General features: G+C 68.0%; 1 protein-coding gene across 1 annotated transcript in view; it reads left to right on the top strand.

Moving 5' to 3' along the window:
- The window catches only part of LOC149128925 (uncharacterized), a 64,808-nt gene that overhangs the window by 21,587 nt on the left and 17,063 nt on the right, over positions 1 to 26,158 (top strand). The window contains exons 2-6 of the mRNA XM_089306787.1: positions 9,570 to 9,656; positions 9,741 to 9,914; positions 22,782 to 22,903; positions 23,768 to 23,856; positions 24,568 to 24,650. Of these exons, the coding sequence (XP_089162913.1) occupies positions 9,570 to 9,656; positions 9,741 to 9,914; positions 22,782 to 22,903; positions 23,768 to 23,856; positions 24,568 to 24,650 (555 nt within the window). The remainder of the gene's footprint in view (positions 1 to 9,569; positions 9,657 to 9,740; positions 9,915 to 22,781; positions 22,904 to 23,767; positions 23,857 to 24,567; positions 24,651 to 26,158) is intronic.

The raw sequence follows: 26,158 nt of genomic DNA, 5'->3' as shown, positions 1-26,158 counted from the left end.
CAGTGACCGTCAGCTGGACTTTGTTCTCTGAATGCGCCCTGGGCACTGCAGGAGGCCCAGCTGGTGCACCCCGTCTTCCTGTGCGGCCCCCGTGCATCTGAGTCTCCCCCCCGCCCAAAGCCCAGCCCCAAGCGCCACCTGCACGCCCCTGGCCCCTGGAACCTGGCGCCAGCCTCCTCGGGCCGCTCCCCCCGCAGAGGCGCCACTGGCTGGCTCCCCGGGGCCTCCCCCCATGCCAGGGGTCTGGCACGGCCGGTCTGCCCTTCGTGGGGCACCCAGGCAGGGCCGGGCAGGAACGGGCAGGCCCACCTGACCAGCCCAGCCCATCCTGACCCGCGCCTCTGCCAAGAACCCGGCGCTTCCCCCACCCTGCCGCGGGGGAGGAGAGCGGCTCGTGGCTTCCTCTGGGGCAGGGGAGAGAGCCCGGCTCATTAGTCCCCTGGGGCGGCGGCCCCCTCCCCGCGCTACCCCAGCCGGCCCCCGCTCCGCCAGCCAGGGCCCGAGCCCAGGTGCGTGACTGTCACCAAGATAAAAGAGACGTAATTAAATTCCAATCAGCTGAGTGATTTGTTATCATAATGTAATATTTCCCTCCAGCCCCTTAATCCCACAGATCCGTCTCCGTCAGGCCTGCCGGATGGGGGTCTCCGCCTGCGGGGGCTCCAGGGCTTCCTGCCTCCCTGGGCCCAGCTGCTGGAGGGGCACTGGGCGGGGACGCCCACCCCGCCGGCCTCCCTCTCGGCCACACACGCGTCCCTGCCCGAGCGCCGAGCTCTGAAGGTGATAATGAAGTCATTTTTCTAAGGAACGGTCACCTGGGAGGCAGCCTTGGCCGGGCCGGCAGATCGAGCTGGGGGGGCCCCGCCCCGGAGGGGGGCGAGGCCAGGCGGCGAGATTGATGGGAGCCCCTCCAGCCTCCGCCCCACCCCCGGAGGCAGCGGCTTGCAGCAGGGACCTGGCCTTGGGCGGGGGCGGGGGCGGGGGGAGCCCTGGCGGTGAGGCTGCCTGGGGCCCGTGTCCAGTTCCGGGGGGAGCCACAGGGACCCCTCACCCCGACCCTGGCACGGGGCTGGGTGCTTAGCCTGGGAGGACCCTGTGGGGTCGGCCCCACCGCTGTCTGGCTCTGGTGGTCTCACTCATCTGGAATTTGCCCCAGACGCGTGGGGGGGCTCTGACCGGCCCCACCTCCAGGTGGGCTCGTCCCCTCCGGAGGGCTTTGCTCTGTCGACCAAGAGACCCCCCTTGAGGATCAGGACCCACACCCCAGGGCCACGCCCTCCTGGGCAGAGGTGGGACCAGCTGGGCAGGGAGGAGCATCGGAATGGGCCCGAGGGTGCAGAGACCCCCGCCCCACGCTTTGCCGGGACGAGGGGAGGTGGGCAGGAGCAGAAGGCAGCAGAGCCCTTGGGCAGGGCCAGGCCGCTGCTGACACCTTGGCCGCTTCGCTGTGGCTTCCAGGTTTGCTGAAAGCGGGTGGGGTAGGGAGGCAGGGCTGGCCAGGCGGGCCCAGCACGGAGCGTGGCCGGGGGCAGCTCCACAGCCCCGCACCCCACCGCCTGCCTGCAGGGCTGTGCGTGGCGGTGCCCAGTGCCTCCAGGAGGGCCCAGTGCCAGGCAGGCAGGGCTGGTGCCGGTCAGACCCACACCCCAGGAGCGACGCTGTCCCCGGGCGCCGAGACGCCACCCGCGAGGTCCTCTCCACAGCCGGCAAGGTCTCCACGTCCCCCGGGGAAAGGGATGAGGCCCAGAGAGGCTGAGTAACGGTCCGGAGTCCCACAGCGGCAGGGGCGGAGCCGAGCACAGAGCCAGCCCCTCAGCCCTCAACCCCTGAGCCCCAGGGTTCCGGTCAGCAGCGGGGGGAGGCTGTCCCCCAGGTGCAGCCCCAGCTCAGGGAGGAGGGGAGGGGGCACTTGGACCCCAGTGGTGCTGATGGGGAAATAATGGGAAAAATCCACGTTTTTGGGCCACGCGGTGGGACATGCAGTTTTTCATAACTCGCCTTGCCCAATACAAAGTTTTGAAACCAAAAATGAAACACAGGAGGACTGGATGCCGGGGGAGCTGAGGATTCAGACCCACTGGGGCCCAGGTCCCACAACACACACCGGCTCCTGCTGCCCCCTGCTGCCCCCTGCGCGGCCGTGGGCCCCTCTGAGCCTCCGCCTCCTGGTCCGTGGGCTGGGGCTGCTGGCCCTCACCCACAGAGGCAGAGTGGACGGGCTCAGAGCTGGACACACGCTCGGGCCAGCCCGCGGAGGCCGTGTGGCTGGGCACACGTCCAGGGGCACAGAGCGAGCCCCTCGCTCCCAGGAGACTCACCGGCTGCAGGAGCCAAGGCAGAGGCTCCGGGGTGGCCGCAAACTTTCCCTGGGAGGTGCTGGCCAAGTCCTGGCTGTGCCGGGGAACGACCCTGTTGGGGAAGCGCCCAAGCCCTCGCGGGAGGGAATGGAGGAGCCAGACAGGGCTGGAGCCCTCCCAGGTGCCAAGGACCGGGCTGGGGCCGCGGGCTGCAGGGACCCTGTGGGCAGCCGGGGCGGGGCGTGGCGGGGGCGGGGTCTGGGGGCCCAGGGCCAGGCAGGGGGCACGCACACTGGGGTCTCGGCCTCCGGCTCTGCAGGAGCCCGGTGCTGTGCCGCCTGCCTTACCCGGGGGCTCTGCAGGCCTCTGTGGCCACCGTGGCCACTGCCCCCAACCCGTCCACACTCTGGGCCTCGGTTTCTGCAAAGCCCGGGTCGGAGGGTCTGGCCTGGCCTTTGGGGAAGGGGCGGCCATGGGGTCCTTCACCTGTGGGGTTGCCAGTAGAGGGGGCTCCTCTGGGACCCCAGCAATGCAGCCGGCCGTGAGGCCCCTTAGACCCTGCCCTTCCGGAAATCAGTGCCCATGTGTGAGCTTCTCACTGTACCCTTCCCCCCTCCCCCCCGCTGGAGCCCCCACCCCCATGCGCTCGGATCCCAGTCTGTTGGCAGCTTCAGTGTCGAGATGGGAGGGGGAGCCCAAGACTCCCAGGGCCAGTGCAGGTCAGAGCTCAGGCTGCGGGGCCTGGCCACGCACCAAGGGGAGCCCCGGCAGGGGCAGGCCAGTGGGGTGGGGCGGAGACTGGCGTGGGTGGGCGGGGCCCGGGCAGGGGGCGGGGCCATTTCCACCTGCAGCCTCGGGCAGCAGGAGCCTGGGGCGGGCGGGAGGCAGCACCTCAAGGCTCAACGGCCAGCACCAGGGCGTCCTCACCAGAAGCTTGGCCCGGCCCCAGACCCGGCCCCGGCTCGGGTCAAGCCACCTTCCCGCAGAGCTATGCAGAGCACTGCGCCCCCCACTCCCCAGCCCCACCGTCCTAGTCCGCGCTTGGCAGCCGTCATCACTGTTTTGCAAACGACGGACAAGGAGACCGAGTCTCCACAGGTTCTCCGGGACAGCCGTGGCGGAACCAGAACCCAGGCCCCGTCCCGAGCGGGCTCCTGCTCCCATAGCAGCCGCCAGGGCCCCCAGGAGAGCCCACGGGGGGAGGGGTGGCACCTGCCTGCGCCCCTCTGCCACCCCCGACCGCAGCCGCCCGTCGCTCCCTCCTCCCCGGCCGTGGGCACCGGGCCGGGCTCCAGGCCGGCGAGAACAGCCGAGCACGTAGGAGCCATTTTCTCGGATGAATTACGATTCTCCTCGTTTCCCCTTCAAAACGCGCTAATTAAACGGCCATTGTTCAGGCGGCCGATTGAAATGCAGGAACGTGCCCTCTTTCCAGAGAACATCCGTGGCTGTGCGGGCAACTGTGGCCATTGTGCGAGCCGGGTGTCGCCACGCACACGTGCACACACGCGTGCGCACACGCAGGTAGGCACACGGCCCCGAGCCGGGCGCCCGCAGCCCGCAGCACGGCCTGGGGGTCTCGTCTCGGCCCCCGTGCGTGCTGCGGTCACCAGGCCACGGTGGCCTCCAAAGTGCTCTCCTCCAGTGGCTCCCTGGGGGCTCGCGGTGGAAGAGCCGGTGCAGGCTGCACAGAGACCCCCAGGCACCATTCGCCACTCCAGGGGTCCCCCAGGCTGCACAGAGCCCCCCAGGTGCCATCCACCACTCCGGGGGTCCCCCAGGCTGCACAGAGCCCCCCAGGTGCCATCCCCCACTCCGGGGGTCCCCCAGGCTGCACAGAGCCCCCCAGTGCCATCCACCACTCCAGGGGTCCCCCAGGCTGCACAGAGACCCCCAGTGCCATCCCCCACTCCAGGGGTCCCCCAGGCTGCACAGAGACCCCCAGTGCCATCCCCCACTCCGGGGGTCCCCCAGGCTGCACAGAGCCCCCCAGTGCCATCCACCACTCCGGGGGTCCCCCAGGCTGGACAGAGCCCCCCAGGTGCCATCCACCACTCCGGGGGTCCCCCAGGCTGGACAGAGCCCCCCAGGTGCCATCCGCCACTCTGGGGGTCCCCCAGGCTGGACAGAGCCCCCCAGGTGCCATCCGCCACTCCAGGGGTCCCCCAGGCTGGACAGAGCCCCCCAGGTGCCATCCACCACTCCAGGGGTCCCCCAGGCTGCACAGAGCCCCCCAGGTGCCATCCACCACTCCGGGGGTCCCCCAGATTATAAAGAGACCCCCAGGCACAATCCACCACTCCAGGGGTCCCCCAGGCTGCACAGAGCCCCCCAGGTGCCATCCACCACTCTGGGGGTCCCCCAGGCTGCACAGAGCCCCCCAGGTGCCATCCACCACTCCGGGGGTCCCCCAGATTATAAAGAGACCCCCAGGCACAATCCACCACTCCAGGGGTCCCCCAGGCTGCACAGAGCCCCCCAGGTGCCATCCACCACTCTGGGGGTCCCCCAGGCTGCACAGAGACCCCCAGGTGCCATCCCCCACTCCAGGGGTCCCCCAGGCTGGACAGAGCCCCCCAGGTGCCATCCACCACTCCAGGGGTCCCCCAGGCTGCACAGAGCCCCCCAGGTGCCATCCACCACTCTGGGGGTCCCCCAGGCTAGACAGAGCCCCCCAGGCACAATCCGCCACTCCAGGGGTCCCCCAGGCTGCACAGAGACCCCCGGCATCATCCACCACTCCGGGGGTCCCCCAGGCTAGACAGAGACCCCCAGTGCCATCCACCACTCAGGGGTCCCCCAGGCTGCACAGAGACCCCCAGTGCCATCCCCCACTCCAGGGGTCCCCCAGGCTAGACAGAGACCCCCAGTGCCATCCCCCACTCCAGGGGTCCCCCAGGCTGCACAGAGACCCCCAGTGCCATCCACCACTCCGGGGGTCCCCCAGATTATACAGAGACCCCCAGGTGCCATCCACCACTCCAGGGGTCCCCCAGGCTGGACAGTGACCCCCCAGGCCCAGGCGCCATCCACCACTCCGGGGGTCCCCCAGGCTGGACAGAGACCCCCAGGTGCCATCCACCACTCCGGGGGTCCCCCAGGCTGGCAGCTCCCCAGAGCATTGTCCCCACTGTGACCCCGATTCTGCCTCTACCTGCGCCACGCAGAGGCTCTAGACCCAGCCCGGGATGGGAGGCAGCGGGGCCCCCAAGCCTGTGCAGCCCCCCTCGGGCAGGGAGCCTACCTTCCAGCTCCCGAAATGGCCCCCAGGCCTCGGGCCGCGTCCCTCCCCCACCCCCTCACCGTCTGCCTCCAGACGGGCCCTGGTTTTGTGTCCCCCCCCGGCACCTGCTCATCCCAGTGCGGTGTGCACCTGTCCACTGTCCACTGTCCCGGACCCCCCCAGCCGATGGTCTCCACCCGCAATCCCTCCTCCCCCAGCACAGCCACGGTGCTGCCGAAAGGCCACCGAGGCGGGTACAGCCTGGGGGCTGTCCCTGGGAGGAGGCAGCACCCCCAGGCCCTCCCCCCACCAGGCTGCCCGCCCTCCCCCAGCCCCGACGTCTTCCACCTCCTGCTCAGCCTTCTGGCCCCGACGCGGGCCACCGTGAGGCCCCCTCCTCTGAAAAGCAAATTTATTACTCTTTGGGGGGGCCTTGCCGCCCCTCACCCAGGCTTGAGCTCCGAGGGCAAAGTGGGTGTTCAGCGAGCCCTGGGAGCCAGGAATTTGGAGGCCCCCAACACCACGTGCAAGGGTGCCCTGGCCCCTCAGGACAGGGGCAAGTTCCTGCAGGTGGGGGAGGCCCCGCCCTCGGACAGTAGGGTGGGCGGGGCCTCCACGGGGAGGGGAGGAGCCAGGGGATGTCAGTCAGGTACCCCCTCCCCAGGCAGGCCCGGCTGCCCCCTCCCAGTCTTGGACACCAAAGCCTCTGGGGCTGGGCGACGCCCCTGCCGCCCACCCGGTGGGAGGGGATTCTCTCTCATCTGTCTCTGGGGAGCAAGGCAGAGCCGCGTGCCTGGAGGGCAGGGAGCGCCCAGCCTAGGGCAGGTCCCACGTGGGCACAGCCCCGGCCTGCAGGGAAGGAGACCGCAGGGGCCGGCGCTGTGGCACAGCGGATTAAAGCCCGGCCTGCGGTGCCGGCATCCCACATGGGTGCCAGATCGAGTCCCGGCTGCTCCACTTTTGATCCAGCTCTCTGCTGTGGCCTGGGAAAGCAGCAGAAAATCGCCCAAGTGCTTGGGCCCCTGCACCCGTGTGGGAGACCTGGAAGAAGCTCCTGGCTCCTGGCTTCGGATCGGCACAGCTCTGGCCGTTGCAGCCATCTGGGGAGTGAACCAGCGGATGGACGACCTCTCTCTCTCTCTCTCTCTCTCTCTCTCTCTCTCTCTTTCTCTCTCTCTCTGCGGTGGTGCTGGGGCTGAGCCGCCGTTCCCGACGCCAGTGTCCGCTAGCGAAGCGCTCGCCCCAGTCCCGGCTGCTCCACTCCGGATGCAGCTCCCTGCTGCGGCCTGGGAAGGCAGGGGAGATGGCGTCGGTGCTGGGTCCCCGGCACCCGCGTGGGAGACCAGGGTGGAGCGCCTGGCCCCTGGCTCCAGCCTGAGCAGCAGGATGGAAGATTCCCCCCGCCACACACACACACGTCTTTCTCTCCCCACGCGTCTCTCTCTCTCCCCCCCCAGTCTCTCTCTCCCCCCCAGTCTCTCTCTCTCTCCCCCCATCTCTCTCTCCCCCCACGTCTCTCTCTCCCCCCACGTCTCTCTCTCCCCCATCTCTCTCTCCCCCCACGTCTCTTTCTCTCTCCCCCTGCGTCTCTCTCTCTCCCCCATCTCTCTCTCCCCCCACCGCGTCTCTCTCTCTCTCCCCATCTCTCTCTCTCCCCACCGCATCTCTCTCTCTCTCCCCATCTCTCTCTCCCCCCACCGCGTCTCTCTCTCTCTCCCCATCTCTCTCTCTCCCCACCGCATCTCTCTCTCTCTCCCCATCTCTCTCTCCCCCCACCGCGTCTCTCTCTCTCTCCCCATCTCTCTCTCTCCCCACCGCGTCTCTCTCTCTCCCCATCTCTCTCTCCTCCCCGTGTCTCTCTCTCCCCGCGTCTCTCTCTCCCCCCACCGCGTCTCTCTCTCTCTCCCCATCTCTCTCTCTCCCCACCGCGTCTCTCTCTCTCCCCATCTCTCTCTCCTCCCCGTGTCTCTCTCTCCCCGCGTCTCCCTCTCCCCATCTCCCCCCCTTCTCTGTTGCTCTGCCTTTCAAGTCACTCACTCTTTATCCAGAGCGCACCACACCCCTCCTGGCAGCCTTGAAGCCCTGAGCCCCCCACGCACTCTCTGTCAGCAGCGCCCAGGCAGCACCGAGTGAGCGCCTGCTGTGCACCGGGCCTGGGACCCGTCTCTGGGATGCAGGAAGTACCTGCCTGGGGACAGGTGGCTACCAGGGGAGGCTGCCTGGAGGAGGTGACAGAGGGGGGCTGGGGAGGGGACCCGGCTGAGGTCGGCAGGAGCTCAGCCTGGCTGCAGCCGGGGACCCAGTGTGGGTTTGTGAGGAGGGCAAGTGACTGCAGCTGTGAGTGTGTGGGGTGCAGGGGTGTGGAGTGCAGGTGTGTGCTGTGCAGGGGTGTGGCTGAGTGTGAGAGAGACGGCTGGGCTGTGAGTGAGAGCACAGGGTGTGTGTGGGTGTGGGGAGGGTTGGGTGCAGGTGTGGGGTGAGGAGGGCTAAGTGCAGGTGTGGGGTGGGGAGGGCTGGGAGCAGGGGTGGGGAGGACTGGGTGCAGGAGTGGGGTGGGCTGGGTGTAAGTGTGGGTGTGGGGAGGGTTGGGTGCAGGTCTGGGTGGGGGAGGGCTGGGTGCAGGGGTGGGGTGGGGAGGGCTGGGTGCAGGTCTGGGTGGGGGAGGGTTGGGTGCAGGTGTGCGTGGGGGAGGGCTGGGTGCAGGGGTGGGGGGAGGGCTGGGTGCAGGTGTAGGGTGGGGCTGGGTGCAGGTGTGGGGTGGAGATGGCTGGGTGCAGGGGTGGGGTGGGGAGGGCTGGGTGCAGGTCTGGGTGGGGGAGGGTTGGGTGCAGGTGTGCGTGGGGGAGGGCTGGGTGCAGGGGTGGGGGGAGGGCTGGGTGCAGATGTAGGGTGGGGCTGGGTGCAGGGGTGCAGAGGGCTGGGTGCAGCTCCTCTTTCTCCTGGAGCCAGTGTCCCCGACAGCCCCATCGGCCCCGGCGCGTGGAGGAGGCCGGGCGAGGCCGTGAGCGAGCCGACTGCTTCCAGGGCCGGGCGCTGACCCCGCCCAGCCTGGTCCCCGAGGGCACCGTGGGAGGGAGAGCGCGGCTGCTTCCTGGGGCCGCGGCACAGGAGGGCAGAGGCCCCGCCTCGCGCTGCCCGGCAGGACCGGGCTGGCTTCCGAGTGCCCACAGGGACTGGACGGGGTTGGCCTCTCCCCGGGGTGTCCCCGGCCCCCGCAAGACCCTCTGTGGGCCGACTCTGAGACCCTGACCCAGGCCTGGGGGTGGAGGCGGCCCCTCCTCCCCGCCCCTGGGGTCTGCCAGCGCCCCCTCCCCGAATGCTCCAGACCTGACGCCAGTGGGGGGTGGGGGGAGCCCGGGTGTCGTGTTCGACAGCCTGTAACCTGGGACGCCGGTTCCACGGGCGATGTCAGAGATGTCAGAGCTTCCGGGCGTCTCCTCTGGTTTGCAGGAGCTTAGATACCAGGTTATTTTTTCCTGGTCATCGTTGCACGTTCCTGTCCTGATAATATGTTTATTTTTAACTTGCATTATGTTGATATAAAATATTTTAATAGATGTGTGTAACGCAGGGGCGAGGCGGGCAGGGGCTCCGTGAGCAGGAAGCAGCCCCGTGGGTCTCAGTCAGTCTCGGCCACAGGTCGCCGGCTTTGCTTACACACCGCTGGAGACGGGCATCTCACTCCCACGGGGGCGGCCACGGCAGCACCGGCGCCGCAGAGCGGGGCTCAGCCGAGCGTGCATGCGTTGAGCACCTGGGCTGCTGGACAGACCACACGGCACGCACGCTGTCCGCCAGCCCTGGGAGGCCCGCGGGAGCCTGGACAGCGCAGGGTGCTGGGCCTGCCGGCTCCCGTGGCCTCTGCTCCCCCCATGGCCCGGCCAGCAGCGGCGGCAGCAGCAGAGCTCCTGAGGCCGGAGCCCCACCAGCTTTGCACGCAGCCCGGAGCCTGCCCAGAGGGGTCCAGCACACCCTGGGGTCAGCAAAGGGGAGGGGGGAGGGAGGGCGCAAAGCCCGCGGTGCCGCTCAGCCCAGCTGTGGAGGCTCAGGGGAGCCGCGAGCCCGGGTCAGCATCGCCAGGTGTCCGCCCATCACCCCGGTCGTGGCCCAGACCCCCGAGGGCCACCTCTCCCAAGGTCAGGCCCGAATCCTCTCCGCCGCCCCAGGCTCAGGGGCAGCGCGGGCATCCGGACAGGCGGCGCCTGCTCGCCGACCACCAGGCAGTGCGGCCTTCGGGGCCAAGGCTGTGGGTTCTGGCAGCTCACCGCGGGGAGGTGGCCCCCAGCTCTCCTTGGTTGCTGCCAGTGGTGGGGAGCTCACCCCCTACAAACTGGCTGCCGGGGCCAGCATGGCGGCGGAGCAGGGCAAGCTGCTGTGCGTGACTCCGGCCTCCCGTACGGGCACGAGACTCGGGGCCCCTGCTCACCCCCACTCCGCCCCACCCAGGGAGCAGGCAGCCCAGGAAGCGTGTGGCCCAGGCCGGCCTGGCTCCCTGCCTCCCCAGGGCCACCCTCCTGCAAGGAAGCAGAGGGGCGGGGGCCTTGCCTCGTGTCCAGAGGGACCGTCACCCTCCAGCCAGAGCCCACCCGGCGAGCACCGGGTCTGCACCATCCAGAGCCAGACCCGGGCTCCGGGGCCCAGCTCCCCCTGGGGCATGCGCCCCTCCCTGCGAGCTGCGCATGGCCTCAGGGATCCCCCGTACCCCAAACTCCCTCTGGACCCCACAGGGGCAGGCTGCTGCAAACCCCCCAGGGCCCTCCCCACGCCCCTTCCTCCCTGGCACACAGCCTCGCCGGGCATCGTAAAGGGAGCAGGACCCAGGGGGCGGCGGAATGGGGGTGCAGAGCCGAGGCCACGCCCTGGCTCACCGTGCACTCCCCGAGGACTTGACACACACCTGGGAGCGGGGCACCAGAACTGAGGCCAGCGCGGTGGAGGGGAGGGCCCCTCTGCAAGGCAGCAGGGCCTTGGCTGGGCGAGCACAAAGCTTGGGGGGCTTCAGGGAGGGCTGCCTGGAAGAAGTGGCAACCAGGGTGGAACTCCAAGGATGGGAGGAGCTAAGCGGGTGCAGAGGCCAGTACACAGGAGCACGAGGGTCCCTCCAGGGAGTGGGGGGGGCTGAACTGTCTCCAAGATGGAGGTGGGGTCTCTCCATCCAGGCCTGGGGCTGCGCACCCAGCTGTCAGCTGAGAGAGAGAGAGAGAGAGAGAGAGAGAGAGAGATTGAATGATGGGGCCGGGGGCTGGGAGTCACCAGGAGGGAGGAAGTCCTGTGTTGGGGAGGGGGACCCACACACCCCCCGCTGAGGAAGCCGGCGCCAGGCGTCCAGAGACCGTGGTGTTGCAGGCTCGCCCGAGGACCCAGCCTTGGGCAGACGTCCTGGGGGCCTGCGCCCAGCGGGGGTGGGGGTGGCCCAGAGCTGCCTCCTGCACCCGGGCTGGGACTGAGGGCAGGCGGCCCCTGCCACCGCTGTCCCTGTCCCGCTGGCCGACGGCGGTCCACACAGGGCTCAGGAAACGCTCGCTGGCGGATCCAGCACCCTGGGACCCCTTTGCCACCACCGGCCCTGGACAGAGGGACAGAGGACCAGCTCCGCCTCGCAGGAACGGGCCGGGGCGGTCGCCTGCCCTGAAGACGGGCACGGGACCTGGGGGCAGGAGAGGCCGGGGGCACTGGAGTCAGCGCTGACCATCCCCAGAGGAGGGGACAGCAACCATGGGCGCAGGTACCAGGGCCTTGAGGGCACCCGCGAGGGCCGCCAGGGATGGACGGCCTTGGGGTCAGCCCGGCCCCGCGAGGGCCCCGGAGGCACCGGACCCTGGTTCTCGGCACGGCTCAGGCTCAGGTGGATTCGGTTTCCACCCCAAATTCGGCACTGACCAAGCGGCACTGGCCTGAGCAGGTCTCCGAGCCCACGCCGGTCCTCCAGCGAGACAGACGGGCCCAAGCCCTGGAGAGCTGGTGCGTGCCCGCACCACGGGTTCTCTGCCCCGCCCCCCCGCGCAGCTCCACCCCTTTGCTTAGGGCCCCCCACCCCACCCTGGCTGGAACAGCCTTGTCCCCTGCCCCGTTCACCCCCCAAAATCCTGGCCTGGTTAAGACCCCGCTGGGGACGCCACTGTCCCAAAGTGCAGTGCTGCGCTGAGTCCGGCTGCACTCCTGGCCCAGAGCCCCGCTGGTTGCACCGGGAGGAGCAGTGACGGCTCGAGCCGTGGCTCCCAGCCACCACGTGGCAGGTCTGCATTGCGGCCCCAGCTCCCGGCTTTGGCCTGGCCCAGCCCTGGCTCGTGCGGGCATCTGGGGAGAGAGCCGGCAGAGGAGCGCTCGCTCTGTGTCTCTCTGTCTGCCTTTATAGAAATAAAGGTTAGAGAATCCCATCCCTCCTTCACGGCCAAGGCCAGGGCCTCCTGCCCCCACCCTGTGGTGCCACGAGTGCCAGCGCCAGGCACGCGTCCAGGCCCTGCCCCTGGCCAGCCCGGGGCCTCGTCCTTGGTCGCTGGCTGCTCTGTGGCACCCAGCGCAGCTCCAGGGAGGGAGCACGGCCCACTCCGGCCCCGGCTCTGGCCGGCCGTGGCTGCCTGGAGTCAGGTGTTGAGGCGGAGCCTGAGGTACCTTCAGGCCCAGCAGGGAGACGCCGGGATGGGCAGGTTCTACGGGCAAGGCCACGGCCTCTCACCATGTGGGGAGCTTAAAAAGCACCCCTATGGCGCCGGTTCAAGACCCGGCCGCTCCACTTCCCAGCCAGCTCCCTGCTGGTGCACCTGGGAGAGCAGTGGAAGACGCCCAAGTGCCTGGAACCCTGCACCCGCGTGGGAGACCCAGAGGAGGCTCCTGGCTCCCGGCTTCAGCCTGGCCCAGACCCAGCCTTTATGGCCGTGTGGGGAGTGAACGAGCGGATGGACGATTCTCTCTGTCTCTGTCTCTCTGTCTCTGTCTCTCTGTCTGTCTCTGTCTCTCTGTCGCTCTCTCTTTCTGTCTCTCTCTCTTTCTCTGTCTCTCTGTCTCTCTGTCTCTGTCTCTCTGTCTCTCTCTCTCTCTCTCTCTCTCCCTGTCAAATAAAAAGAAGTTGGTGACAGAGGGCGGAGAGCGGCCGTGGCCGAGGGCAGCAGCAGGAATCGGGAGGCCTGAGCCGGTTTTCTGTCCATGGCCTTGGCAGCTGGGACGCCGCTTCCGGCCCAGGGTTTCCGGGGCTCAGGGGTCCAAGCGTGGCCCGGCCAGGGCCTCCGCTCAGTGTCACGGGGCTGACGTCACAGCGTCCCCGGGCTGCGTTCCCGTAGGGGAGGGGCCGGCGCATCGGTCCGTCCCCAGCACCTGCAGGACTGTGGGGGGTCCGCTGTGGGGGCGGGGGAATCGTCCTCTGGGTTCTGCAGACGGGCTCACCTGATCAGGCCAGGCCCCCCGCGGACCCCTCCCGGCTGAGCCGCGCATGGGCGCCAACGGCAGGTGTGGGTCCCCGGGCAGCAGCCTCAAGTCCACCCACTCGCCCTAGCCGCTCACTTGTCGACTGCACGTCCTGCGCCGGTGTGACCTGGTTAGCACGTTTCACTCAAGGCTTCCAGCAGACGTCTGCCCCGGGGGCCCTGCCGGGGTGCCCCCGGAGCCTCATGTCTCCGGTTCCCCGTCTGCTGTCGGTCACCCCAGTGGTCCTCCACTCCCCCTCGCTGCCCCGGGGCCCTTGCGCGGGCTGCCACGCCGCCCCTCCCCCTTGTCTTCCAGCCTGGCCCCCGGAGCCGTCTGCACCTCACGTTGGTAGGCAGCGGCTAGCTCGGCTCGGACCTCTCCCCTCCAGCTTCTCCCCAGCTGGACCGAGGGGGTCTGGGGCCTCCGGGACTTTCTTGCTTGTTCACCACTTGCCTGCGCCGTGACGGAGTCCCGCCCGTGGGAGGACCACAGGCAGCTCTGGTGAGGGGGTCTTGCGGACACGAAGGGGGTCCCAAGCACAGGTCATGGAAGCCCCTGGAAGCCAGGCCCAAAGGAGCAGAGGGGCCTGCCACAGACGGGAGGAGCGAGCGTGGAGAACGGTGGCCTTGGCCACACGGCTCAGCCACACGGCTCAGCACACGGCTCAGCACACGGCTCAGCACACGGCTCGGCCACACGGCTCAGCACACGGCTCGGCCACACGGCTCGGCCAGCCACCTGGAAAGTGGAAGCGGCTCTCTCCCCTGCGGGACCTCCGACCGGGAAGCAGGCGCGGCCGATGCCCTGGCTCCGGCAGAGACCCTGGGAGAGGGCCTGGCGCCGCAGGCCTCACTTCGAGCCCCCGGTTGGTGGGAGGCGGCCGCACAGCGACAGCAGAACTGCTCCCCCCACGTCCCCTCCCCCGCACTCCACGCCTGCCCGCCACGCTGCCCCCGCCTGAGCTCCAGGACGCGAGCCCGGGCTGCCCACATGCGGCCGGCCGCAAGTACAGAGGCTCCCGACGGCTGACGGAGCGGCCGACACCGCCCGCGTCCTGCAGTGACCGCCTGGGTGGCCTTGCCGCTGTCGCATCCTGGGCCCCCCAGTGTGTCCAGGACACCCCTGCACCACACACATGCACAGGCGTGCACGCATGCAAATAAACACGTTCATACGTGCACACACACGTGCATCTACACATACGTGCAGACATGCGCACACACACGCAAGCACACACGTCCCACTTCACTCAGAGGGAGCCGCCTGGGTCGCCCGGCCTGGGAGCCCCGCCTGCTGGCCGCTAGCCCCAGCCCCAGTCCCCAGCGCGCTCCCAGGGGCTCTCCCAGAGTGCACACCCCAGCCCAGCCCGCCCTCCTGCCCGTCCACACAACAGAAAAGCTAGCGTAGAAATAAACCCGCTTATTGGAGGAACCGCACCTTGAAGCAAGACCCTGTCCGAGGGGACATCGCAGCTCCTGGCCGGAGCCCGGCTCCCAGGCCACACGGGCACAGGAGCCCGCCCAGGCTGCACACCGGTCAGGGCCCCACCAGGCCCCCGGCCCGCAGCTCTGAAGTCAGCCTGCAGGACCTGTGCCCCGGGGGCCTGGGGAGCTGAACTGAGCCCGGCCCGGGGCCACCTGCTGTCCTTTCCACCTGGTCAACCAACAGCCCTGAACTTGACCTCTGTCCTGGGGCTGCCTGGCGGACAGCGGGGGATGGGGGGTCAGGTACAGGCCGGCTGAGCTCTCTGGCCTCTGCCCGTCCCCATGGCTGAACCCCAGGACAGGACGCCCCAAAACTCCCCAGGAGATGTCGCTTGGCACGTGCTCACGTGGAGGGGTGACGTCAGCGCTAAGCCACGCCCCTTCTGATGGCCGCCTCCCCTCCCCTGGACCCCCACGCACTGCCCCCGGCCTCCGCTGCACCCCAACATCTGCCCCAGCAGGACTTTTGAGGTGGGTCTGTGGAAAAGGGAGGGACGGGGGCGGGACGGGGCAGGGGTGGTGCCAAGGCCACCTTCCGGGGCCTGCTGCCCGGGGTTCAGGCCCGGCCGCTGGTCCTCCCCGGCCTGGGAGCCGCCCCCGACTTCGCAGGACGCACATGGCCCTGGGGCCCGCTGAGGAGACACCCAGGCCTGGCGAGTGTCCCCAGGTGGCCCAGCCCAGGCCCCCAGGGTCCCCCCACCCAGATGAGAACTGAGCGTCCCTTCGGGGAAGAGGCCTTAACAGCCCCACCACGCCCACTGGGTCCCCCCCGGACTTTCTCCCAGGGCCTGGGGGAGCCCAGGGCAGGCACAGGGGAGCTGCGGGCTGATCACCATCGGAGAACAGTCAAGAAGCAAAGCGGGCGGCCAGGGAACCCCCGGCCGAGCTGGGTCCGCAGCCTCAACCCTCGGCCCTGGGCCTCCCAGCAGAGAGCTTAATACTTAACCTCCCACCCGCGAGTGACAGGACGAGGAGGCGGGGCCTCCCCCGAGCCCGCCCACACCCGGCTCAGCCCTGACTCTGGCGCACCCAGATCTGCCAGCCCTGGGGTGGGAGTCGGGGGGCACGGCAGGGTCCGGGAGCAGCTCCCTCCCCTGCCCATCACCCCTGCTCCAAAGGCGACGGCTTCCCCTTCCCCCCTCGCCCCCACAAACAGCACTTGGGGCCAGTGGATAGGAGTGCGCTCGCTCCCTGCCCCCCCAAATAAATAAGAAAAGACCCCCGACAGCCCAAGGGGGCAGAAGGGGGCAGGGCCGGAGGCAGGACCCAGGCTGGCCAGAGGGGAAGGGTTTGGGGTGGAGGGCACAGCGAGGGGGAGGGGCTCGGGACCCAAAAGCAGCAGCAGCCGGGATGTGGTTCTGGGGTGTGGTGGGGGGCGGCAGTCAGGACGGGAGTCTGCAAAGGAGGGTGGGGACCAGGCCGAGGGGCCCGAGGCCGCCCCAGTGACCCAGCGCCCCCCCACCTCCCCAGCCCGAGCCCCAGCCACCCAGCCCAGGTGCACCTGCCAGCTCACGGCCCCTGGAACTCTCTCTGCCTCCCAGGCTCCGCTTACCCCCTCTCGGCTTCAGCTCACCTGTGGCCCTCTGTGTGTGCCTGCAGCTCCCGAGCCGCCCCTGCCCCTGCCCCGGGCACTCCCCTGCCCCTGCCCCTGCCCCTGCCCCCGGCACTCCCCTGCCGCCGCCGCCGGGGGCTCCGGGAACCAGGGCTGCCCGTGCACAGACGCACAGAGCAAGGTCAGCAATGAACGCTCGTTTGTTTTAGGATTTATTTTATTTATTTGAAAGGCAGAGTTGCAGACAGGCAGCGAGAGAGAGAGAGAGAGAGAGAGAGGGAGGGAGAGAGATCGTCCATCTGCTGGTTCGCTCCCCAAATGTCGGGCTCAGCCCTGGGGAGGGAAACCCAGCGCGCGCGCCCTCGGCCACCGGCCATGCAGAATCTCAGCGAACTGTGGTTCGGCCCGGCCCGGCCCCCGAAACGCCGCCCTCACTCGGCCTCCCCCGCAGCCCACGCTCTCTCCCCAGACAGAGGGTGGCAGCATCAGGGTGGGCACCTCCAGGAGGCATGATGCGGTGTGACGGGGCGTGACAGGGCGTGATGGGGCGTGACAGGGTGTGTGCAGGGCTCTCGCAGTGGGAAGGCTGTGAACATGCTGTCACTGTCCGTGCCCGCACGGTGCTCCCGAGACAGGCGGCAGGGGACAGGGACGGGGACGTCCAGGTGGGGGCCGGGCCGGGCCTCTGGTAGCCTCGCTGCACAGACGTGGGGCCTGGGGTGCCGCACCCCACCGCCTCCTGAACTGTCCCTCAGGGAGGGGTCAGGGACCCCGCCTCCAGCCCGAGCCTGGCCCCTGGCCCCAGCTCCCTGCTCTGCCGGGGGGAGGGGACTGCATGACCAGCGTGGGGGTCAGTCCTGTCCCCAGGGGCAGAGGCCAGGAGGGAAGCAGGGGGCGGGCGCCCGGGTCCTGGCATTTGTCTGTGTTTGGTGGGAGCCGGCACCTCCCTCCGGTGTCCGGTCTGCGACCCTCGGGCACAGCAGGGGTGGGGGTGAGCCTGCAGGTGCAGGACGCCCCCAGGGCTGTGCCCAGCCCTGCCCCACCCCCACCAGGCAGCGCCTCTTGCTACCCCCCATCTTTCTAAAGAGCTTGGATGCCAGAGCAGGACGGTGCAAATCAAAACCCCACTCTCCCCGCGGCAGCCCTGCCCCTGAGCCAGGCGTGTCCATCGGTCAGGGCGGAGGCCGCGACCCCTGGACCTCTGCAGTGAGTCACGAGGCCCGGGCAGGCGGGAGGCGGGCAGCGGGCACCCCAGGTGCCAGTGAGGCGCCCACTGCCAGGTCCGCTCGGGCGCTTCTCTCTGCGTCCACCCACGGGCTTCCCGGAGCCGAGGCCCAGGGCTGCCCGCGGCACCCTGGTGGTCTGGCCTCTGCCCCTGGGGAGAGCAGATCAAAGTCCCTACAGTAAACAGGGGGGGAGGCGCTGGGGGGAGCCCGCACCTGCTGGCCCATCAGCCGCCTTCATCTCCTGGCCCCCACCCCCGGCCTGGCCTCGGTCTGTTTGCCCACGTCGGCCAGGGCAGGCGGACAGACGGGCAAACGGCTCAGCGGGCGGCCAGCCAGGGGCAGCGGGGGGTGGGGGCAGAGGCAAATGTAGGGGCCCAGGAGTCGGGGCGTCAGCAGCCAGGGCCCAGGGGAGCCCCCAAGGCTGTGGGTGTCAGGACTGCGGTCCCAGCCCCTGGCACACAGGTGGGAACCCCGGGACCCCACCCAGCGCAGGGGGCGGAATCACCTGCCCCGTCAGAACCAGGGCCAGGAGGGACCCCCAGGGCAGAGAACTGGGGACCTGGGGGCGGAGCTCACCCACTGCCAGGGCGGGGGTGGGGAGGGGACACAGCCAGGCCCAGCGGGCACGTCCAGCCAGGATCCGCTGGTCAGCAGCAGAGCGAGGCCCCGGGGAGCCTGCGCGGTGCGAGTGTGTGGCCAGGGGCGCCCCGCCCCCGACACCTGCTGCCCACGCACTGGACACAGCCATCCCCACCTGGAGGCCCAGCCCCGCCCAGGAGCGCCCCACGGGGCTGTGGTTTGTCCCCAGTCCCCTCACCAGGGACAAGGAAGCAGCCGGCGTCTTCGGTTCCATGGTCTCGCCCACTGGTGCTCCTCCGGCCGCTGGGCCGGTCTGAGCGCCCCCTGGTGAGCATGGTGGCCGGGCCCTGCCCCCCCCCCCGAGCGGGAACACACACTCCTCATGGCTCTTGGGGGTCTCCATGGCTAACGCCACCCCTAAGGGCCTCGGCTCTGTCCCTTCCTCCCCAGGGACACAGAGGCTTCCTCTTCTACACAGAGGCTTCCACTGAGTTCTGGAAAATTCGCCCTCTCCAGGGTCTCGGACACTTTCCCTGTGGGCAAAAACCCACTGCGCTTGCCCTCCTTGCCCTGGCTGCTAGGGAGCTCAGACACATCGGCTCTGGGCAGCAACAAGCACCAGGCCCTCTGCTCTGCAGGATTCTCTGGTTTTGTTTAAGATTTCATTTATTTAGTTGAAAGTCAGAGCTACAGAGAGAGAGAGAGAGAGAGGTCCTCCATCCGCTGGTTCACTCCCCAGATGGCTGCAACGGCCAGAGCTGTGCCGATCCGAAGCCAGGAGCAGGAGCGTCCTCTGGGTCTCCCACACGGGTGCAGGGGCCCAAGGACCTGGGCCACCCTGCACTGCTTTCCCGGGCCACAGCAGAGAGCTGGACTGGAAGAGGAGCAGCTGGGGCTCGAACAGCCGCCCACGGGGGATGCCGGTCCACAGGTGGAGGTGCAGCCCACGCCGCCGCGGCACCGGCCCTGGAGGGTTCGGACTCCTCTGGCCCACTCCCCAGCCCGTCCGTCGCTCCTTTGCCCCATGAACACCCTGCCTTGGCGGTGCCCCTTCCAGACCCTCGTATGCACCTGTCGTGGGGTTACTGATTGCTCCCCACAGGGAGCCAGGGTGAGAGGGAGCCCGGGCGTGGTATACGACGTCGGCACCCGTCCTCATCTGGGCCCCGTCCCTGTAGACACTGACCGAGAGCAGCCCGGGGCCCAGGCTCCCAGCTCTGCGTGTCTGGTGGGAGCGGCGTGGCCGTTCCCTGTATGACGCCCACCCCCCAGGCTCCCAGCGGCAGGGCCTGCACACCCACAGGCTCACCCCAACCCCAGGAGCACGCAGGCCCCAGGGCAGCGTCCCAAGCCCTCCTGGCCCCCCCCCACCGGCACAAGCTGCCGAGCTCAGGGCTCCCGTGCCCACGGTGGGGACACGGTCTCAGGACAGCTCCACCCAAGACGGAGGCCCGGGGGCTGGGGTGGGCTCTGCCCCGCCCTGCCCTGCCCCGCCCCGACCCGCACGGCTTCATGGAGCCAGCTTGTGGGTCCTTGGCAACCGCCCATCTCCCAGGCAACGCGGAGGAAGCCACGGGTGCCGATGTTCCCTGCTGGTGGCGATGTCAGCCTTAAGAGCCGACTCCCAGCCGGAGCCCCAGGGTGAGCGCCGGGTCTGCTCGCGTTTCCCGTCTCCTGGCTTCCTTTGTCCTGATCATCCTGTCCGTCACTGCCGTCTTCTGTCACCACGCTTTCTCCTTCTCTGGCCCCTGGAGGGATTTTTGTGTGAAATCTACTTTGTTTGATGTTGGAGTGGCCGCCCCCTCCCCCAACCTCCCTACCCCTTTGAGCAGTGGTTGCCTAGAATTTCTTTTTTCTATTTTTTTTTAAAAAATTTATTTATTTGAAAGTCAGAGTTACACAGAGAGAGAAGGAGAGGCAGAGAGAGAGCGAGAGAGAGAGAGGTCTCCCATCCACTGGTTCACTCCCAAGATGGCTGCAATGGCTGGAGCTGTGCCCATTTGAAGCCAGGAGCTTCTTTCAGTTCTCCCACATGGGTAGAGGGGCCCAAGGGCTTGGACCATCTTCTACTGCCTTCCCAGGCCACAGCAGAGAGCTGGATTGGAAGTGGAGCAGCTGGGACTTGACCCAGTGTCCATATGGGATGCCAGCACCGCAGGCCAAGGCTTTATCCACTACCCCATAGCGCCAGACCCTGGAATATCTTTTTCTATTCTTTTATTTTCAACCTATCTGCGTCCATGGCTCTCAAGTGAGGCCTGGGGCTGGCCTTGTGGTGCAGTGGTTAAGCCACACCTGCAACCCAGCGTCCCCTATCAGAGCACCAGTTCAAGTCCCGGCTGCTCCACTTCTGATCCGGCTCCCTGCTGATGCACCTGGGAAAGCATCGGAAGACGCCCAAGTGCCTGGGCCCCTGCACCCATGTGGGAGACCCAGATGGAGCTCCTGGCTCCTGGCTTCAGCCTGGCCCAGCCCCATCTGGAGAGTGAACCATCGGAGGGAAGGAAGATATTCTCTCTCTCTCTCTCTCTCTCTCTCTCCCTAACTCTGATTTTCAAATAAGATAAATCAATCCTGTTGTCTCCAAACTCCCCACGCTGGTGCCACTGTCATCCGAGCCACAGCTCTGAACCCTGTGTGTCCGTCAGCTGGGTTCACAGTTGCCCTTCAAACAGACGCTGAGAAAGTGAGTGCAAAGGAAGCGCGCACCTGTGCTGTCAGCGGCACCGCACAGCCGCCCTCCCCGCTGCGGGCATCACCAGAGCCAGGCCACGGGTGCTCGGGCAGGTCTGGTGGCCATGAGGGGTCTCACATCGTGTGGCCGCCTTGAAGTCTTCAGTTTGGAGGGACATTTTTGCTGGGTATAAAAGTCTTGGTTTTTCTTTCCCGGCTTTGAATGCTTGTTTGCTACCCTGTTGCCATCCGGTTCCCATGGTTACCACATTTGCTACCCTGTTGCCATCCGGTTCCCATGGTTACCACATTTGCTACCCTGTTGCTGTCTGGTCCCCATGGTTACCACATTTGCTACCCTGTTGCTGTCTGGTCCCCATGGTTACCACATTTGCTACCCTGTTGCTGTCTGGTCCCCATGGTTACCACATTTGCTACCCTGCTGCTGTCTGGTTCCCATGGTTACCGATGCACTCAGAGGACACCTGATGTGTTGCTTCTCTCCTGCTGCTTTTAAGACTCTCTGTCTGCAGCCTTTTAAACTTTATTTGAAGGGGGAGACAGAGAGACCTCCCATCCAGTGGTTCAGTCCCCAAATGCCCCTAACGGGAGGTGGGAACTAAACCTGCGCCCCCAGGTGGGGAGCAGGCACCAAGCTTCCCCAGCCATCACTGCTGCCTCCCAGGAGGGCAGCACCAGCAGGAAGCTGGAGCCAGGCCCAGGCTGACCCAGCACTCAGGAGGCGGCTTGACCACTGCCCAACGCCCACCCTCACGCACCTGCGGGTGGTTCCCTCTTTCCCGGAAGCTCATGTCTTCAGCACTGGATGGTTCAGCACAACACGTCTGGGTGTGGCTCTCTTGGAGTTTGCCCTGCTTTGCATTTGTGGAATTTCATGGAGGTTGAAATTCAGATTTTTCATCAAATCTGGGAAGAACCAGCCCAAATCTGAGCTCCAAGGAAAGTGAACACACACGGCTTTTTGTCCATTTTCCCCATTGGTTTGTGAAGAAGCAGAGTTCAGAATCCTCCACTGTTTCTGCTAATTCACCCCATGACAGCAGCAACGGCCGTCCAACTCCCAGCCCTCACCCGCGCTGCTTCCCCAAGGCCCATGCACCTGGAGGCCCGGCCCCAGCCAGGACAGTCTCCCCACCAACGTCCCAACACCGACGGAACAGACAGACCCTGAAATAAAGGCACAGGCTTTTTATTAATATTTTATTTATTTATTTGAGTGACAGAGTGAGAAACAGAGATCTTCCATCCGCTGGTTCACTCCCCAGATGGCCACAACAGCCGGAGCTGCACCGATCGGAAGCCAGGAGCCAGGAGCTTCTTCCAGGTCTCCCACATGGGTGCAGGGGCCCAAGGACCTGGGCCATCGTCCTCTGCTTTCCCAGGCCACAGCAGAGAGCTGGTCAGCAGAGGAGCAGCCGGGGCTCGAACCGGCACCTGCAGGTGGAGGCCTGCAGGTGGAGGCTTAGCCTGAGGCATAACCTCCTGCGCCAGCCCCTGACCCTGACAGAGCGGTCTGAACGGTCCCTGTCGCACGCCAGGCTGTCACCGCCTCACCTGTCGCTGGCTGCCCAGCTTCGACATCCACTGCAGGAATTGCTCCCAGGACCACCTCCGGCACCAGCCGCCTCCCGCTGGTCTCCCGGGGAGCTGACTTGGCGCTCCTGCAAGGCGAGGGAGCAGTAGCAGCAGGAAGGCTCTCGGCCTCGCGGGAAGCCCTGGGCTGGGGTAGCCCTCGGCGTCCCCTCACTGGGCAGAGGCCGCGGTGAACCCGGGGCCAGAGCTCAGGCGAGGGGCGGCACGGCCACCAAGGCAGCCGGACAAGGGTGCGGCTTCCGGGGTCTGTTTAAATTACTCATTATTTATTTGAAAGGCAGGGTTACAGGGGAGACGGAGAGGTCTTCCATCCGCTGGTTCACTCCCCAGATGGCCGCGACGGTTGGGCTGGGCCAGTCCGAGCCGGGAGCCGGAAGTCCACGCCGACAGATTCTGAAATCCTTTCAGTTCCTATTTCTCCTCCGATCACCCAAGAAGTGCGCCGCCTGCCTGTGGGCGCTGGGTATTTCCCGTCACCGCGTGCGAGTTTCCAGCAGTGAGGATCCAGGCTGAGCGAGTCCAGCCCGAGACGCTCGCTCCCCGCCCAGGGCCAGCTTTGGGCAGTTCCGCGTGCGCGGAGGATCCCGAGCGCCTGTTGCTGGGTCCTGGGTGCCCTGTTTTCACCTGGGTCCGGTGTGTTGAGCACATCAGGGCCCCCCCATCTGCAGGGACCTCCCTGTGGCTCTGGGACAGCGCAGTGGCGTCCCCGATCTGTCTTCCCCCGCATTTCAGCCGATTTCTGCTCCGTGGGTCTGCAGGCCGTGGAGCTGGGTGAGTCCTCGGCCGTCTCCGTGCCCACGCTGTCTCCCGGCTTCGTGCTCCAGCTGCTGACCTGGGCGCAGCGGACGGTCCCAGTCCGTGCTCGGCGGCCACGTTTGGTCTGCCCCTCCCCCATCCCCGTGCGCGCCTGGGCTGCACCTGCCGTGTGCCATGCTTTCTTCCTATCGTCTGTGCGGTGTCGCCTGCACCTCCATGTATCCCCCGTGAGCCCGTTAGCTCAGCGTTCTCTCAGCGTTTGGAGATCCTTCACTTATTAGCATTTTATAGAAATTAAGATGGGGCCGGCGCCATGGCATAGCGGGTAAAGCCACTGGCTGCAGTGCCGGCATCCCAGGTGGGCTCTGGTTCGAGTCCCGGCTGCTCCACTTCCGATCCAGCTCCCTGCTGTGGCCTGGGAAAGCAGAGGACGATGGCCCAGGTCCTTGGGTCCCTGCACCCACGTGGGAGACCTGGAAGAAGCTCCTGGCTCCTGACTTCAGATCAGCACAGCCCTGGCTGCCGCAGCCATGAGGGGAGTGGACCAGTGGGTGGAGGACCTCTGTCTCTCTCTCCCCCTCTCCCTGTGACTCTGTCAAATGAATAAATGTTAAACTTAATAATAAAGCCCCTTTGCACCCTGCCTCCCGAGCCCTGTGAGACCTGTGTCCCGGGTGCTCCCCGTGCCCCGGCAGATGCACACCCGCGGCTCCGCGCAGGTCAGGGGTTTGCCCCAGGTTGCACCGTGGATCCCGCCGGGTCCTCCCGGAGCCGACGAAAGACGCCTGTGCGTCCCCACCCGGGTCCAGAGAGAAAACAGAGGACCGGCTCCCAGGACGCTGTGACGGTGCCGACACCCACGCTGGCAGCCGGGGCCGGGAGCACCCACGGGCGGGGCCGGGAGCACCCACGGGCAGGGCCAAGCCGGGCCCCACGGCAGGGAGGACGTGTGTGCCGCTCAGACCCTGAGCTTGCCCGGAGATGCCCCCGACACACCCAGCGTGCGCACGCCCACGCGTCGGCTCCTCTGGCCCATTCCGGGCGGCACGGGGTGAGGGTCGTGCGGTGCCTGCAGGACGGGGCTAGGACCCAACGCCCGTGGCTTCTGTGGCCCACCCTGCATCCCAGTCCTGCCGCCGCCCGGGGTTCCAGCTGTTGGCCCGTCCAATGTCTCACATCCTCAGCTCTCTCGTTCCCGCTACCGCGAGCCCGCTGTGCATCCCAGGGGCCGGGACGGTGCACAGACCGTGCCCCGTTCTCCTGGCTTCCCCACCCTCGGGAACAGTCAGCCCATTACCCCAGAGGGGGAAACTGAGGCTAGGAGGTAACGCCGCCAGGAAGTCCTCCAGGATTGTCGGCCAGAGCTAGGTGCTGGTCACTCAGGCACCTCACCTTGACCTGCTGCGTCCTCGGCCATGGCCCTGAGCCCGAGCCCAGCTCACAGAGGCCCTGAGTCGTGGCCCTGGAAGCACTGAATGGCCCAGACCAGGCCCCCCCGGGGGGGAGGGGCCCCTGGGGCTGGGGGTGCTCGAGCCCCGAGCAAGGTTGTCCATCCACACTCCAGGTCCCACCCCACGCTCCCGGACAGCCCCAGCGGGGAGAGCGGAGCTGGTGGCCAGAGCTTCTCCACGGCCTGCAGCCCACGCCCTCGCTGAGCCCAGGGTCCTCCTCCCTGGGTGCCCCCCTCAGTGGCACAGACCTTGCCTGGGAGGCCCCCAGACACGCCCTGCCCCCTCACTGCCCCCTACTGGGCCACCCTCAGGCCACTGCTGCTGCTGGCCCTGCGCAGGGTGCTGGACACGGCACTGGTGGCCCGCAGGGTCTCGGTGGTGCCCGCGGGCCCGAGTGGGGGAGGCTGCAGCTCCCCCTCCCCAGAACTCCCCTCAGCAGGGTCCCGCAGAGCCCAGTGAAAGGCCCCGCCTAGGCCCCGCCCCCTCGGAGCATCATTTCCTGGACTGGACTTTTTCGGGGAGACAACGCCGAGCCCACGTGCACACCCGGGGCCTTGGTTTCCCCATTTGGATCTCGCAGCTCCCTGTGCCTTCTGCTGGGCCTCCCGGACCCCACCGGAGGGGCGGGCCCCGCGCAGCCACCCCAGGACAGACACAGCGAGGGGCGCTGGGCAGAGGGAGGTGGGGCCCCAGGAGCCCTGTGACTAACCAGGGGCGGGCGGGAGCCTGAGAATCCCGGGGAGCACCCACGCCCGCGCCCGCGCCCGCGCCCGCACCTGCGCCCACGCCAGAGCCGCACCACTTCCTGTCGGGGCTCCCGGGGACTCCGCGGGCCTGAGCATGTTCTGGGGACGCAGCGGCTTCGGGGACAGAGCCCGGGCGGATAAGTCAGCCTTCCAGGAGCCAGCGTCGGGGGCTGCAGCCCCAGCTCTCTCCTGAGTCTCCCCACCCCCACCCCGGGCGCTGGCTTCTGGCCCTGCCCACCCCTTCCTGACTTCGGTTTACCCATCTGTGCAATGGGCAGCAGCCCTGGCAGGGCCTGGGGTCAAGGTCCTGCCCCCCCCGCTGACCGTGGCCTGCGGTAGCACCTGCGGCAGACTGCTCTCCTCCGTCACGGGGCTCGGGGACTGGGGAGCCAGAGTCCAGGCCGCCTCTGCTGCCCCGAGCCTGGGAAGCCCCTCGCGCCTCCCTCCCAGTGGCCTCACAGCGCCGCCCCCACCTGGCAGGCAGCGCCAGGGCCGGCTGGGAAACACATCGCGTCCACGGCCAGGGCCAGGCTCGCTGCCCCGTGTCCAGGCTGCAGGGGCGGGGGGTGGAGGGCTCTGGGCAGGGGAGAGACGGGGTGGGGGGAGGGGGAGGAGGAAGAAAAGGATCCGGGGGAGCACAGGGCCGCAGACCCCGATGCCGTGCGGCCAAGGACGGGAGGGAGCCCTGAGCCCGGCCTGGTGCCCTCTGCAGCCGCAGGTCCGGCCCCAGGGCGCCCGGGCAGCCCCGAACCCCAGCCAGGCCCAGGCAGTGGGAAGGGGGCGGGAGAGAGGAGCAGGGAGCCCAGCTGCCAGGCGTTGCCATGGGAACAGAAGTAAACAGGAGCCAGGCCTCTGAGAAGGCCATTGAGGCCGCGGTGGGGACGGCCTGACGCCGGGAAGACGGGCGTTCACCCCGGCCGCAGCCGGCTCGCGCGCCAGGGCCTCCAGACACAGCCCCACCTGGCCGGGGCACCCGGGCTGGGCACAGGCCCCGGGAGCCTGCAGCTCGCAGGACACGGGCCGCCTCTCTGCCCAGAGCGGCCCTGGGGGGCTTCGAGGGGGTGGTGACACCTGGGCTGTGTTGGGGATGTGCCAGGGACAGGGGTGCAGGGGGCGAGCAGGGAGGCCAGGCCCGGGCAGGGGGAGGGCTGAGGGG

This window comes from Oryctolagus cuniculus, chromosome 1, assembly GCF_051225735.1.
Source record: "Oryctolagus cuniculus isolate XC-2025 breed Fujian yellow rabbit chromosome 1, ASM5122573v1, whole genome shotgun sequence".
NCBI lineage: Eukaryota > Metazoa > Chordata > Mammalia > Lagomorpha > Leporidae > Oryctolagus > Oryctolagus cuniculus.
The sequence above is the reverse complement of the archived record's forward strand: the minus strand, read 5'-3'. Positions and strand labels throughout refer to the sequence as shown.